Consider the following 15,718-nt stretch of genomic DNA (forward strand, 5'->3'; position numbering starts at 1 on the left):
ATATAGGTAAATTCACTTAGTTGCATATCTAGAGAATTTACCTTTTGTGTCAAGCCTAAATTGAAAAAGAACTAAAAATTGGTTAGCACCTATTCACCCCCCCCCCCTCTAGGTGCGGCATACGATCCTTTCAACTAGTCTGTTGGTTAACGATGGTTAAGGTTTCCTAACCATAGATATGTGTTGTAAATTTTTTTATAATGAGTGTTTTATTACTTATGAAAGCAATTACACCTGATCTCTACATAGTTAAGATGCACACAGCCGTTCAAATAGTCTCAAAAGTCTGTAGTGATAAACAAAAAGGTGAATTACATATCAAGCATGAGCAACTTAAAGACGCCTAAGATGAAGGCGGAGGCCCAATCCGTAGATTATATTGCCACCCATGTAGGAAAAAAGTACCCCTCTCTGTGTCCTCCAACCGTGTACAGACCTCCGTAAAAAGGTCGCAATTCTCCATCTTTTGCATCGCAGACCACGAACGAAGAGTAGTGGTACATCTGTAGATAACCTGCAAGAGAGAACAATTCTTATCATTAAATTTTTTGTCATTTTTACACAGCCATAACGACCATATAATGGCAAGCGCCCCCACCCTAATAAACGTTCTAAATCTGTGATCGATACCATGAAGCCAATTACCAAAGATATTGGTCACACTAGTCAGGGGATACAAATCAGAAGCTACTTGAATGCATGACCACATAGACCTGGCAAAGCAACATTGGAAGAACAAGTGTTTAATTGTCTCGTTGTGATGACAGAAAACACACCGCGTACTTCCATGCCAATTACGTTTCACAAGATTATATTTGGTTAGGATTACTCCTCGACGCAAATACCAGCCAAAAATCTTTAATTCGATCAGTATTTTCATCTTTTAAATTTTCTTGTTTTTATCAACTGGTATTTTAGGTTGGATAATTGCATTGTACGACGAACTTACGGGAAACTTTCCATTGAATTGTAAGTTCCAACGAAATTCATCCTGCCCTTCGGACAACTGAATGGAGTCCAAACGTAGTAGTAAGGCATTCCATGCAAGAAGGTTCGGACCGATATAAAATCCAGTCTAAACGTTACTATCGGAGGTGGGGTTGCCATTACTAATGCAGTGGTATCATTTTTGCGATGAACAATGATGTATAACGCTGGATATTATTCAGAGAGAGGCCTATTCCCTAGCCATGTATCCTCCCAAAACCGTATCTGCGATCCATCCTTAATATTGAAAGTACCATATCTGAAGAAAAAATTTCTTCGTTTCCGTTAGACCAGCCTAGAAATGCGAGTCTCTGATCTGGGATAACGTTTTCTCGCCAATGTACTTTCTTTTAAGCATGGTATGTCATACGCCATGTTCTGTTAGTAGCTTATATAGAGCCACTTACCTAAGAAGTCCGAGTTCTTGACCTCAAGGTCATGAACCCCTAGCCCACCCATATCTCTGGGTCGGCATACGACAGACCACTTGACCAGTCGATATTTCTTTTTTTTCACTATCCCCTTGCCAAAAAAATCTCGATCTATAATAGTCGAGCTTGTGTAACACACCTTTTGGCAAGATGAAGAAGGATATCATATACAACACCATGTTAGTGAGAACTGCATTAATGAGAACCAGTCTTCCTCTCAGGGATAGCATTTTACCTTTCCAACTACTAAGTCTCTTCTGAAGTCTTTCCTCTACTAGTTTCCACTCAGTCATAGTTAATCTCCGATAATGAATCGGGATGCCCAGATAGTTGATAGGAAACTAGCCTTGCCCACAGCCAAACAGTTCCGAGTATTCGGTGACTGAGTCCTAAGCCTCGCCAAAGCAAAACAATCCGATTTATGGAAGTTTATTTTGAGACCCGATAAATGCTCAAAAGCTGCCAATATCAGCTTTAAATTTCGAGCTTTTTCGATGTCATGTTTCATAAATAAAATTGTATCATCGGCGTATTGAAGAATTGATAAACCCCGTCAACAAGATGTGGGATAACACCTTCAGTTTGGCCATCAGATTTAGCTCGTTCGATCAAGATAGCGAGCATATCAGCCACAATGTTGAATAAAAGTGGTGATAGAGGATCGCTCTGGCATAAGCCTTTTCTTGTTTGAAAGAAGCGTCCCGTGTCATCATTGACACGAATCGCAACACTTCCTCCATACACAAAATTATTGATCAACGATCTCCACTCGGGTGAAAAAACTTTCATCCTAAGTGTCTGATGAAGAACAGACCAATTGACTTTATCATAAGCCTTCTCGAAGTCAAGTTTTAAAATTACCCAATTCATCTTTTTGGTATGAAGCTCATGAACCGCCTCATGTAGAACTACAACCCCATCTAGGATATTACGTCCTTGCATAAAAGCGGTTTGCGATGACCTAACCACATGACCATCCACTATATTCAGTCTAATGTATTGTCAATTAACAAAGGGTTCATGTCATTAGGAGAATGATATGATGGAAAATACCTAACTAAGTGAAGCAATTAGATCGTGTTCGTGTTTATATTGTTGTAGCTTTATAGTGTCGAATATACTAATATTGAGATTATGTTGCTCCCTAGTACCGAAGAATACATGCGAGCATCAAACCTCACTTCGTAATTGGATGATCATAAAAGTGTCTTTGGGTACTCAGAAAGTACTTGTTGGGTGATATGCATCAAGAGTGGGATTTGTCTATTTGTGTACGAGATAGATATACTCAGGGTCCACTCAGGTAATGCACATTTTGTATCGCTTGCAAGCTCGGGACTTCTGGTTAATTTATTTAAAAAAAACTGAGACAGAAAATATAAAAGTAGATTTATGATAGTTCTGGCCGTTGGATGCCGATGTGACGACACGGAGGATGACCAATTTTGGCTCCCAGATCGGGCGACCGACGCCTGGCGTCGCCCAATCACAACGAATGTTTATCCTGTGACGTGATCAAAAAAAAAAATCCTGTGACGCTTTACTCTGGCACCGCCTCCTGGTTATTCTCCACCCAAACCCCACGAAACACCAAATCGCGCGAACCCAGGCAGAAATCCATGGGTGGCGGCAGCGGCTGTGGCGATCTCAGCCCCACCTCCCCTTCGTCCTCCTCGGAGCACCTTCCACCAGGTAATTTCCTCTGCTAGTAACCGATTGATCCCAATTTCCGGCTAGTACGATCACTTCTGTTCTTGACCTGTCGGCGCATGGACCGCTCCTGTGGTTATAGGGTTCGCCGATTATGTGCCTGTTTTGTCGCCCTATGACGGCGACTCTGACGGGTACTCTGTCTGCGACGACCCTGAGGCGGAGGCCCTTCTCTATGGCAGCAGACTCCAGGTCCAAGACCGCTCGCTGCTGGAGGCGAAAGAGCTCATCAGGAGGTAGCGTGATCTTTCTTTGTTTATATCTCCCCCTTCTAGATGAAGGGGTTACTGGTTAATGGAAACAGACTGCAGTCTTTTTAAATCGACCGTGGGAAAATAGAGTGCTGCTGCTGGAACATGTAATTTGATGCTCTATGCGCGATTCTGTGAAAGGAATGCTCAGAAGGGGTATCGTGGTTCTGTGGTTTTGGAATGACCATTTGTTCATTGTCATTGCACATGATGACAGTACTATAATCGTCAGTGAAGTCTGTGTAAGGGAAAAACAATGTTTCAGTCCCACCCCTTGGGTTTGGGTCCATTTAAACTAAACTTCAGGAGTACGAATTTGAACCTCTTAAATTTGCGGCTATGATCATGAACCTTGCCTTAGGAAACTTGAATTTCACAAACCCATACGTTGACCAAAGGGTGTCCAATAAATTGAAGTGTTTGATTGGGGCCTATCTTACAAAAATGCATTGACGTTATTTATGGTGTATTTTAAAATGTAATAGAAGCCTAGTAATGTAGGAGTATTGCGTATCTAGTCCCATGGGTTCTTTGGTTTGAGTTCATGGGCGGGTATCTAAAGAGAAATGGATTAAAAAAATCTATAATATCTGCCATGACATGACACCGACGTAGCAAAGCTAGTAAATAGGTCAAGCTGTAAATCCTTATTACAGGGATCAACTTGTTATTTCACTAATTATTACTGGAAGCCAACCTGTGAGCAGGTATAATCCTGGGTACTGGATTGAAGGAGTGAGTGGTACAAAAGCTGAGGACTATGTGTTGCCTGATATCACCACATTGTTGTTGGTGGGGCCTAGAGGTGCTGGGAAAAGCACACTTGTGAACCGAATTACACGGGTCTTTGACAAGGATGATGATCATTTTGCCCCAGAGCGGGCACAGGTTTCTTGTAAGTTCTATGAATTTGGCCACAATATTTTGATTTGTGAAATACAGCTGATTTTCTTGTTGATGTTTGTATTGCTAGATAATTCCAAATCAACCAGTACATGCTTCCTTCGGGAATACAAAATTCCAAGAAGTTCAAATGGTATATGTCTATATGATACAAGGAGCTTGTCCACAAACCCAGAAAAGGACTTCAAAATTCTGCAACGTTGGATGACAAAGGGAATTAGCCATGGGCAAATGGTGATGTGGTGAGAGGTGACCCTTAATTTGATTGCATATGTTCCTGTAGGTGCTATGTGCATGAGGCTTTGCATTTCGGTTAAGTTTTTATGGTCATTCAACACATGTTATTGTGCTCATGAGTAGGCTTTTAATTCCACAACAAAAGGGACATGGTCAACTAAATGTTTGTTTCAGTTGACAGCTCTGTGATTGTCAACCTTTTTTCTGTTCAATATTTCGATTACATTTGATTCAAAAATATGTCTTAGTATGTTAAGGAGAACACATGTAGAATTCTTTGAAGTCGTTCCTGCATGTACTATCTTGAAGAATATTTGAAGTGCTTCCTACATGTATTATCCTCTGAAACATGTATAGGGAGGTGTTCAATCTATTCTTATGTTAAAAAATGGTCTACTATTTCCTTTTCATTTCCATAGATCTTATTAATGCTTAAGTGGAGGACATACATAACTTATAAAAACTAACTACTCAACATTCCACTGTCTTTTTTTTAATACACACTTTTTAAACAGGGATACTGATGATGACGCTAAGATTAAGAACCTCGAATCAATGGGAAGACAATACAGCTGTTTGCCTTGCAAAACCAGGAAGGTCAACTTTGTGATATTTGTGGTTGATGGCATTTCTATCCTAAGATCAATTGATAGCAACAAGAAAGAATACATGGATATGCTCTGCCAAACATTTATGAATCCATTCTTATCTTTTGGAGGTATGAGTAGTTATGATGATTATAATCTTATTTAGTTCCTTAACTTGCTCAATTTGTAATAAGTATATACTCCCTCCGTTCCTTGATATAAGCCATATAGTTTTTGAGAAAAATTCCAAAATATAAGATATATCGCGTTGTATCACTTGTATGGAGATTTTTTTAGAAATTTTATTATGTTTACTTATCTAATGTGAACTCCTCTATTTTCTCACGTCAATTAGTCAGGAGTAATCTTGCCCAAATCTGCTCTAGCTTTGCCTCCAAGTGTGTTCTTTAATATTCGTACCAAAAACTATACGGCTTATATTTAGGATCGGAAGGAGTATTACTTTGCACGTCCACAATTGAATACATATGTATTTTTTACCAATATTCCTACAAATAAATAAATAGTTTGGTGAAGATTTCTTTTCATAAGATCCATATACAGATTTTCTATTTATGTAACATATTTGTTGTATCAAATTATTGCCCTTTTATTCTCAGCTTGCTTATTAAAAAATGTGTTTGATTGATTAATCTGTATGTTAAATTTGTATGTGGTACTGCATCAGATGATTATAACTAATGTGATTGCAGATGACAAGCCTGCTGTTGTGGTCACTCATGGAGATAGACTATCATTTGAACAACGTTCGCATGTTCAGAATGCATTAGCAGAGACACTTGACATTCCAATCCAGCAAATTTTTGATATACCAGGTATTGGATATTTGCTTTCTATCATGTTCTTACTATACATAGCTAACAACACCCTACATCTTATTTATATTCTATACACAGGATCTGATGACTACAGAACCGATATGGCTGTGTTGGATATGTTGCGTTACTGTATCCAATGTGCTGAACAGAACTTCCCTTTGAAACTGAATTATCTTTTAGAGGTTTGATTTCCTCCCTGATATATCATTCATGCCCTGGTCATACTGTATAGGAAGACCATATATATTACAAAACTTCATTGATTTGTTTATACAAATGACATGCTCATCAAAGTGAGGCCCACTTGATATTTTTACTGTGGTTACAAGGTAGAAGTGCATGGAAATAGGAACAGAGCTGTTGAAACAATAAAATGACATGTTTTACATGAAAAAAAACAGTCATAAACTTGGCTCGAACTTTCTAACAATCAAGGCAAATTGCTGAACCTGTTCTCATTCAATCTTTTACCCCATTTTTTTGCAAGTTTTTTTTTTTTTTTTTTTTTGAACAAGCAAGTTTGTTGGTTATTGTATGGTTGTGGCAAAGTACAAAACTGTCTTTACAATTTATACAAAGTGAGAAAGCACTGTGGTCTGGCTGTGATGTAGTATTAGAGGTGAGAACCCAGACATATTTATGGGCCAGTGATAACTATAACACTTGGAAAAATACAAAATGAAATCTTTAGGCAGAATGCGTGTCATGCCTCTTAGTATAGCACCACAGTTTGTTATTAATAACAGATGAACACAAGGCAATGACGTAGTCTTAAATACAACTGCGGACTGGTTTAACTTGACTTAGAAAGTGTTTGGACGATTATTTACTCAAAATCTCATGTGGGCAGATGCACGGGCGCGAGACCCTCACAAAGATGATGGCATGGTTGATGAGCTTAGATGCAGTCATGGATGCCGCAATAATCTTCCTGTGCGTTGTAGCCCTTCTGCTTCGTGTATCAGATAAATTCTTGTGATGATGATAGCTGTGTTCTGCATGCGGATTGTAAATAAAGTAGTGTAACCTTAAAAAGAGTTCTCTGGAGTAGCATATATCAATGATGTTATGCAACACACATTCTGCCACTACGGAAGAACAATGTCAACTATATCACCATGGTACATGATATGTACTGTCTAAACATATTATGAAAGAACTTTCCACTGCAGTGCATAGTTCATGTGATGTTGTATCTGTGTTTGTCAGGTGAACTTTTGAGGATTGCCCTTGTATACTGTGGAACATTTTGTCATACCCAGAATTACAGTACAACCACTGCAGTTCCATTTTTTTTGTAGATTCATGTTTTTTAAAAAAATCTTTTTTAGAAAATGTTATTCAGGACAAGGGTAAATTTACATAAATATTCCATGCATCTAGGTATTGGGTAGCAACTTACTATTGTAACCTTTGTAAAACCGTTCATGAGAACATCAGACCCATATGAAAACCATAAAATTGAAGTTTGAACAAATTACATAACTTGTATTGTAGCTTTTGACAACAACTCAATTTGTTATTTTCGTGTGCATCACAAATGATCACATGTGTTTATCGAAGTCGGCATAGATGAGTTTTTACACAATACCTACATGCATGGACTTTCCAAAAGTTGAATTTAAAATTTTCTGAGTTCCAACGAACATATTTATGCCCCTAGCCTTATAATGTTGGAAATTAGTCTAAAGTAACCAACAATTGGGAGATAAGTTTGGTTTAGTTTTTACTGTTCTATGTGTCCGCCTTACTTCTGTCAGTCCAAGTCCTTGCAGATGCCTAGCTGGGACAGTAAGTTTGGATTGGTATTATCAGTAGTTATATCTTATCTTAGTACTACGGAATGATTGGTACTTGTCTGTTCGTGTCCCGACTAGTCTAGGGAATGATTTCGTTTTAGTCAATATATACACCTGCATAACGGTGCTTGAAAGATTAAGTTGTAACAGAAACATCGAGTTGGAAAAAATAAGAAGAACGGAAAGCAGCGAGGCCTTTGACCAAATAATTCAATTGCCCGTGGTCGCTTACTTTTTTACATCATCGATCCATGGCAGGACCTAAAATTCAAAACTTTTTGCCAGTTTCTCTCTCTGTTGGAAGATTAAGTTACTCCCCCTTAAAATGTGGTTCCATAATATAATAATTTCATGTAATGAATATTGCTACACTTTTCTATAAGTTTGTTAGAATTTAAAATTGTTTGACACGAAACGTCATTTTGGATCCTGGGCACAAGTGCTCTCATTGTATTAAAAAAATTAAAAATTATATTTACGTGTTTAAAAAAATTCTAAAAGGAGCTTATGATGTATCCCACTTTTGTTTTCTGAGCTACACAAAAATGACAAAGTCTGATTTCTTTTTGGAGATTTGAATCACTATACTCAGATCTACACATTTGTTATTTTTGTGTAGCCCCAAATACATACTATTATTTTCAGCTGAAAGTTTACACGGTTGTGGCATACAATACTAGCTACATCATAATTTATTTTCAGATTTTTCTATAACTTAGAAATATGATTTTTAATTACTTTTAAAAAAGAGATCACTGGTGCCCATGTGCACCAAATCTTTGTCCGACGTACAACAAAATCTAAATGCACTATACTTATTGACCATGTGACCCAGGATCCAAAACGACTATTGGTGTAAGACATGCATGAAAGCTGTTTGCGTATATTATACAACATGTTACATGTCGATGTTAGATATGTGAATACACAAGTAGTCTCATCCTCGTAACGGGTGAATGGGCGTTGAAAGGAAAACACTGGTTCAAATGCCTCAACCTTAAGGGCTCCTTTGATTCATATGATAGAAAAGGTGTAGTAATAGGAAAAGTATAGGATGTCATGTCTGAGGAAGAGGGATTATCTTTGATTGTGGTGAAGAAATTTTCCATGAGATCTAACCTAATGTTTTTTTTCCTATGAAATTTACACTACAAGATTCATATGGGATTATTTCCTATCAGATATCCTATGACAAACGGGTTCTGAATGAAAAAAAATTCATGGGATCTCAATCCTACACATCCTTTTGAATAAATGAGCCCTAAAAGAGGTAATCAGAGGTAAGAAACAAATCAGGGGACTAGAAATACTCTACAACTGACTGAAAGAGGATTTTTTAAATAAAAACTGGGTATATATACAATACTTGTAGGCCTAAGCACAGACGTATAGCTCATGGGCTCATATTTTTATAAAATCAAAATTGGTTTAAAAGTTGAAAGAAAATATGATTTTTTACACAAATAAATAAAGATGATTTCTACGAACATGTAGATTTGAGTTGTAAAAAAACGTTGTATTTGGGCAACACAAAAATCACAAAAAAAAATGTGGCTCTAGGCATTGGAAATTTCGTTTTGGTCTTCACATTTGTAATTTTTGTGTAGGTCGCATATGACAAGATAATTCAGTATAAGTATCACTAGACATATACATGCACTTGCATATTTTTTTCAGAATTTCTTGAGACAAAAAGTGGTATTTTTGAATTTTTCAAAGTTCAGGCTCTCTGGAGCCTAAGTTCCTTTTTTTGGGAGATTTTGTCATAACCATCAGAAAGCATGCCACCCAAATATCTGAAAGAGTCGAACTAAGGAGTTCATAGTCACATACTGCATGGGAATACTTTATGCATACTAACTAAATAACCTACCTTTAGAGCAAAGTGAAAATCAGTCGAACTCTGGTTATAGATCTGGAAAATGGATGTAGATGAAGCTTGTAATGTTTTTACCTAGGTGTAACAGGTTGCAGAGGTAGGGTGATGTTGCAGTTCGCCAGGATGTGGTCGTTCTCATTCTCAAGCAACTTCCCTAAAAAGGGTGAGGCGTTATTGGTCCGGAGAAATGCTTATCTGATGATGAGTCCTCTTCTTGACATTGTCAATGGTATTATCTGAGCTCAGAGACCTAAGCCTGACGACACTATTGCCGGCCAGTGCTCTGACATGGAAATACACCGCTCCTCCCCTTATGTTGTGGACAAGATGAAGGATAGACTCCATTTGGATGTAAGTCAGCCAAGGTGATGTCATCCTCCAGCCGTTTGCAGGCAAAGATGAGGTGCTGCTGGTGTGGCAGAATGCCCGGCTCCTCAAGAATCTTCTGTCTGCATATTGTACGGGGTCTCTTGATCTTCAGACTCAAGGGAGATGATTACTGTGGTCACTCTCTCAACGAAGATATGCATCCCTTGCGATAGGAGGCAGAGGACAAGAAGGTGAAGGGTGAACCCCCATTTAGACATTGTAGTTGGCCAACGTGTGGCCATCCTCCAGCTGCTCGAGATGATGTGCTGCTATTCTGGAGAGATTCCTTTCTTGTTATGAATCTTAGCCTTAACACTGTTGGACGATGGTCTCACCATACCGTGTCTTGACAATTATGTGCATCTGCTGGACAAGGCCACAAAGAATCAGCAGGACGAAAAAACTTACACTAAAGCAACCAAAAAGCAAAAAGAAGTAGATCACTAATTCCAAAAGAGAGCAGAACCAAGAACATAAATGTACACATTCGCGGCCACAAATAAGCATGTTCTAGGGGATAACAGTTGATGTTGCACGGGTAATACATCTTATTCAGATCACAACAGCTAGGGATGTACGTAAACTGCCATGGACCAGGAAGTACTAATGCATTACCAGTATGACCATTGGGACTTAGGCTATCTGTTTATGTTGTGATTCCTTCATACATACTCCCTCCGCTAGGCCACTCCCAATTTTCAGATAGTTAGGGATTATAAGGCCAATCTCATCTATTGTCTTAATTCCAGTGAGTACTTAATGTGATTTTCTCTTTTCTCTCTATACCCCAATGCATGTGGTTTACTCTCCCAATGTGCCTCCACTTTTATCTATCTCCTCCAAATCTCCAATGCATGTGGTTTTCTCCCACAACAATTGATGCATGCAATAATTAATGGGAGAGAGTAATTAGCTTTCTAACAGATAGAGTATACTAGGGAAGAGTATCAAACACAGGTTTGATAGATATTTGTTACAAAGGTTACTAATCAGGAATTCTACACATTAGTTATGTTTTTCTTTTGGATAGAAATACAAGATGAATAATGTGATATTCTCCATCTAACCAATCCTAAAATCTGAAATACCCCACGAGATCACCACATATTTCATGTGCCATCCCCTCCAGATTAATATACAGATAGAAAATACACCAACTTAACAGTACCTAGCATGTTTTAGAGATCGTTTACACCACAAATATGTGGTATGACTCTACTAAGAATAGAGATCAACAGCGGTAGTATGATTCAAAATTTCTTGGAAAACATGCAAGCATCACCAATCACATATTATATTAAAAACACCATAAATTTATCATTAGCTCGCAAAAGTGTCAATGATTTATAGAGTTCCGTAGATCAATCACTGCCAGAAACATGGGGCAAAATTACGGAACATGACCATGAAGATTTTCAGATGATATAATTGTAGAAGGCTGATCAGTGATCACAGCTACAATTTTCATGTAGAAGGTCCTTCTTTTCCTTGTCAAAACTCTCACGTAGATGGTAAATACATCCGTGTGTGTCAACAACGTCGCACCCACTCAGCTGAAGAACATAAATCAGGTCATTTTGCAAGAGAAATTGTAGAACAGCATACAAGGAACATCAAGAGTTAGATCTACTCGATTCCATACAAGACTGCACTAAGAAATTGTTCGGCAGAAAATTTACTAATAAAGGATGCACCGAGAAAAGAGGAAGTGAGGAGTCCGAAAAGGTGTGTGAAGGGAGACTCACCGCATAACAATTGAAAAGGGACATAAATTTGCAACAAGGACCTTCATGATAATTTCACTCTTTTTCTCTCAGTCAAAGTCCTAGGAATACAAGATGAATTTATGTAAGTTCCAAATTGACCTGAATAATACTATGGCATATAACCTTGATAGATATTAATATATTATGGAATAACTCAATCAACAAGGAGCACCATTTTTAAGACTCTGAATTATGGTAGAAAAAATGTTACCTGCGTCCTCTTCTTGACTCGAGAAGTTTGCATGTTGGCCCACCACTTCAAAAACTTGTTGAGCCAGTGGCCTAATAAAATAGATCCAAAGATGAACATGGATTGCATGAGTCCTCCCACCCATCCTCTAGAGGGGGAGAGAGGCAGTGATGTAGAAAAAAAGGATATTGTGCGTTCGAGAAACAGAACATGTACTTTCACTGGATTTACCTAGGAACTTTGAAGCTTCTAATGGTGTAAAAAGCTGGTTTGTGAAACAAGATCATTGAGACTAACCAGACTAATACGAGGAATAAAATTAAGTAATAAACAAACAGATAACGCTAAATTCATATAACTAATAGTCTTATACAAGAGCATGCGGTAACGTTAACTTACCAAGTCATACAAAGTTGGAGGCGGAACCTTGTGGTTCGCTTTCTCATGCAAACCGTAACTGACTAGCATCTTCCAAGTACAGAAAGTATGTACAAAAAAGAATATATTAGCACTGTCTGTATGTCTTTAAACAGCATATATCTACATTATGGTTGTTTACAACAGGATCTGCTTGTTTCAGATGTCCAGTCCAATTGGCAGGGAGAAGTCCACGGATATGCATCTCATTGTAAAGCTTGGAAATCTCTTTCATATTGCCACATCGAATATAACCTTGAATCAGTGTCCAATATGTAATATAATTTGGATCAACATTATTCTCGATCATTTGATCCAGAAGTTTGATTGCTTCTTCCATATACCCTTGAGTACAGAGACCATGAATCAGTGTAGAATAGGTGAATACAGTAGGCTGGATACCTTCCTCTATCATCTTCTGTTTTAACTTGAAGGCCTCAGTTGTATTACCATCCTTGCAATGTCCATCAATTAGGGTATTATAGGTGATAGCATTAGCAGATATACCCTTTGACTGCAACTTATTGAAAAGATTGACTGCCCTAGAAACATTCCCAGCTTTGCAGAGACCATATATGAGAGAATTGTAGGTCACGATATTTGGAGTAAGACCAATGTCCAACATCGCATCCCTCAGACCAAAAGCTATATCAACAAAACCTGAAGCAGAACAACCATGGATGAGGGTAGAGTAAGTGTAGTTATCAGGAACGAACCCCTTTACTTTTAGATCCTCAAACAAATTTCTAGCATCTCCAACCCTACCCAATTTGCATAGCCCAAAAATAACAATGTTCCACATGATTTTTGCAGATTGATGATTTCCACCAGCAGCAGATTCAATGGCATGGGCTACTTTGCCGATATCAAGTGTGCTTGCACTGCAGTTCGGGATCATGTCAGTATAGACAAGTTTTTGCATCACCAGATTTGCCTCATCAACCTTTCCCTCTCTATAGAAACAGCTCACTAATGCACTGCAAATGAACAGATTTGGAGTCAGACCTTTCTCAACCATTTCAAAATACAAACTGCAGGCATCTTGCAGATTGCCCTCTTTACACCATCCAGCAATCAGAGCTCCATAAGTGACTGTATTAGGAGAAAGCCCCTTTGCCCCCATTTCAACAAGGACAGCATTCACCTTGTCACTTTGGTTAGCTACAAATAGTCCAGTTATGAAAGAGTTGAACATTTCAACTGAAGGAGCAAACCCTAAACGTTCCATGTCAATCCTAATTTGAGTAGCTCTACCCAAGTCACCTACTTTACAATAACCATTGATTAATGTTCTGTATGTTAAGCTGTCAGCGGGACATTTCCATTCCTTCATCCTACCAAATAGCTCTTCTGCTTCAGCCAACCTTTTGATCTTACACAGCCCGTTGATAACCGTGTTAACTGTAATCACGTTTGTGCCCAAACCCCTTGCTAAGATTTCCTTCCAAAGGTTCAAGGCCTGCTCGGTTTTACCTGCTTTGAAGAAGCCATCCAAAAGTGTGCTACAGCTAATTTCATTCGGCACTACTCCCCTCTTCAACATCAAGAACCAGAGTTTAAGTGCATCATTTATAGCGCCACATGAGCAAAAACCATTCAAAAGTGTGTTATATGTTAATGTGGTTCCTGTGAAACCATTCTTTACCATCGTGTCACAGGTTTCAAATGCCTTGCTCATGGAACCCTTTCTGCAGTACCCATCTACTAGAGTATTGTAACTATATTTATCCAGACTGACCCCTCTATCCTCCATTTCCTGTAAAAGTTTCTCTACTTCCACCATTCTCCCCAGCTTGCAATATCCATTGATAATCGTGTTATACACAAACAAATTAACCTGGAGTCCGGCACCAACCATCTCGGCTCTTATCCTATTGGCGTTATCCATTTCCCCTCTTTGGCAATAGCCATTGATCAACGCGCCATAGGCAACCTCGTCAATCACAATCTTCTCATTTTCTTTAATATCCCTTACAACCCTCTCAGCCTCCTCCATCTTCCCCTCCTTACAATAACCCTTCACAAGCAAGGTATATGTCACCACATTAGGTGGCAAACCCTTACCCTGGAGCGATAGCATCAACCTTCCCGCAACCTCGGTCTGCCCTGCTCCGCAATACCCATCCATGAGTGCATGATAGGCCACCAGGTTCACCTCCACGCCTATCCCCTCCATTTCCTTCACGAAGTCTGCTGCCTGCGCCACCCTCCCATCCCTGCAGTACGCTTTTGCCATGATAGCTACCGTGAACTCGTCTGGCAGCGTCCCGGTACACCGAATCTGCTCAAACACAGAGACCGCTGCGCCCACGTCCCCAGCCCGTACTAGCTGGTTAAGCAGGCGGTTGCAGGACCGCAGGGTGCGGCGGCAGCCAAACTTTGGCATTTCGTCGAACACGTGGAGGGCGTCCTTAATCTGGCCAGCGTCCGCATGGGCTCGGAGGAGGAGGTCGAAGGAGGAGGCGGAGAAGGAGAAGTCTCGGTACACCTCGGCGAGGTGGGGGAAGAGAGGCTCTACGGAGCGGGCGGAGAGGAGCGAGGCGAGGAGGGCGCGGGCGGCGGGCAAGCGGCGGGCGTGGGCGAGGATGTGGATGAGCTGGGCGTGCGCGAGGAGGGAGGGGCGGTAGGGAGCGAGGCGGAAGAGGTGGAGCGCGGCGTCCGGGTCGAGGCGGACACGGCGGAGGGCCGCGTGGAGGAGGGCGTGCGTGAGCGGGGAGGTGGAGAGGAGGCGGGCGGCGGCGGGGAAGCGGTGGAGAAGGAGGAGACGAGAGAGACGGCCCAGTAGAGTGGGGTCGGTGGCGGCGGCGGCGGCGTCGGAGTGGGGCAGAGTGGAGAAGTGGATGTGGCGGCGGAGTAGGGAAACATGTCGGAGGATGTGGCATCTGTTGAGCATGTATCGTTCGGAGGGGTACTTGCTGGTGTTAGTGCGGCGGCGGGGTGGTAAATGGGACGGCGGAGGTGTGCGGCGGCCGGCGAGGCGGGTGGTCGGAGACGGAGACGAGGCGTGGGCGGGTGAAGTGGGTCTTGGGGTCAAACTATTAGGAAAGCCCAGTTTGTGTAGGTCAAGGAAGCAAGGCTTTGGCCCAGCTTGTTAGATCGATACCAAATTCCTATTCCCCGCCCAGCAGCGGGGCGGATAAACGCCCGCACGCGTGCAGGAGTAAGCGGGCCGCGGCCCATTTTGTTCAGATTCAAAAAACTGTTTGAATTCAAATTTTGCTCAGATTCGAAAGTTTTTTAAATTCAAATTTTGCTTACATTCGAAAATTTTCTCAAGATTCAAAATTTATTCAAACTCTGCTCAAATTCAAATTGCTTAAATTTGGAAACATTGTTGCGAATAGTGCAGGGTT

The 15,718-nt window shown here is 40.3% G+C and overlaps 2 protein-coding genes across 5 annotated transcripts; one reads left to right on the plus strand and one right to left on the minus strand.

The window, feature by feature from the left end:
• The first annotated feature begins 2,952 nt into the window (after positions 1-2,952).
• LOC127293389 (uncharacterized) lies at positions 2,953-7,116 on the plus strand. Of its 2 annotated transcripts, none has more exons than XM_051322990.2 (8): positions 2,953-3,110; positions 3,211-3,364; positions 4,087-4,274; positions 4,353-4,524; positions 5,035-5,237; positions 5,820-5,942; positions 6,024-6,127; positions 6,796-7,116. In XM_051322990.2, exons 1-8 carry the CDS (start codon positions 3,038-3,040, stop codon positions 6,922-6,924), a joined length of 1,146 nt encoding a protein of 381 aa, XP_051178950.1. In that variant the 5' UTR covers positions 2,953-3,037; the 3' UTR covers positions 6,925-7,116. The 2 variants fall into 2 exon arrangements, with proteins under 2 accessions (XP_051178950.1, XP_071684316.1); XM_071828215.1 differs by having other exon boundaries at positions 2,968-3,109; positions 3,195-3,364.
• A 2,678-nt stretch (positions 7,117-9,794) lies between these two features.
• On the minus strand, positions 9,795-15,354 carry LOC127293374 (uncharacterized). Of its 3 annotated transcripts, none has more exons than XM_051322983.2 (4): positions 12,348-15,354; positions 11,970-12,040; positions 11,738-11,817; positions 9,795-10,355 (listed from the first exon to the last, which is right to left on the minus strand). In XM_051322983.2, exon 1 carries the CDS (start codon positions 15,256-15,258, stop codon positions 12,454-12,456), a length of 2,805 nt encoding a protein of 934 aa, XP_051178943.1. In that variant the 5' UTR covers positions 15,259-15,354; the 3' UTR covers positions 9,795-10,355; positions 11,738-11,817; positions 11,970-12,040; positions 12,348-12,453. The 3 variants fall into 3 exon arrangements, with proteins under 3 accessions (XP_051178943.1, XP_051178936.1, XP_051178948.1); XM_051322976.2 differs by having other exon boundaries at positions 9,795-10,358; XM_051322988.2 differs by lacking the exon at positions 11,738-11,817 and having other exon boundaries at positions 9,795-10,358.
• Between the last annotated feature and the right edge of the window lie 364 nt (positions 15,355-15,718).

Source organism: Lolium perenne, chromosome 1, assembly GCF_019359855.2.
Source record: "Lolium perenne isolate Kyuss_39 chromosome 1, Kyuss_2.0, whole genome shotgun sequence".
Taxonomy (NCBI): domain Eukaryota; kingdom Viridiplantae; phylum Streptophyta; class Magnoliopsida; order Poales; family Poaceae; genus Lolium; species Lolium perenne.

Excerpts from the sequence above, each read along its gene's own strand:
- LOC127293389 (XM_071828215.1), top strand. The coding sequence starts at position 3,038 with ATGGGTGGCGGCAGCGGCTGTGGCGATCTCAGCCCCACCTCCCCTTCG. Across the intron at positions 4,525-5,034 it reads CATGGGCAAATGGTGATGTG|GGATACTGATGATGACGCTA; the intron begins GTGAGAGGTGAC and ends CTTTTTAAACAG. Across the intron at positions 5,238-5,819 it reads TCCATTCTTATCTTTTGGAG|ATGACAAGCCTGCTGTTGTG; the intron begins GTATGAGTAGTT and ends ATGTGATTGCAG.
- LOC127293374 (XM_051322988.2), bottom strand. The coding sequence starts at position 15,258 with ATGCTCAACAGATGCCACATCCTCCGACATGTTTCCCTACTCCGCCGC.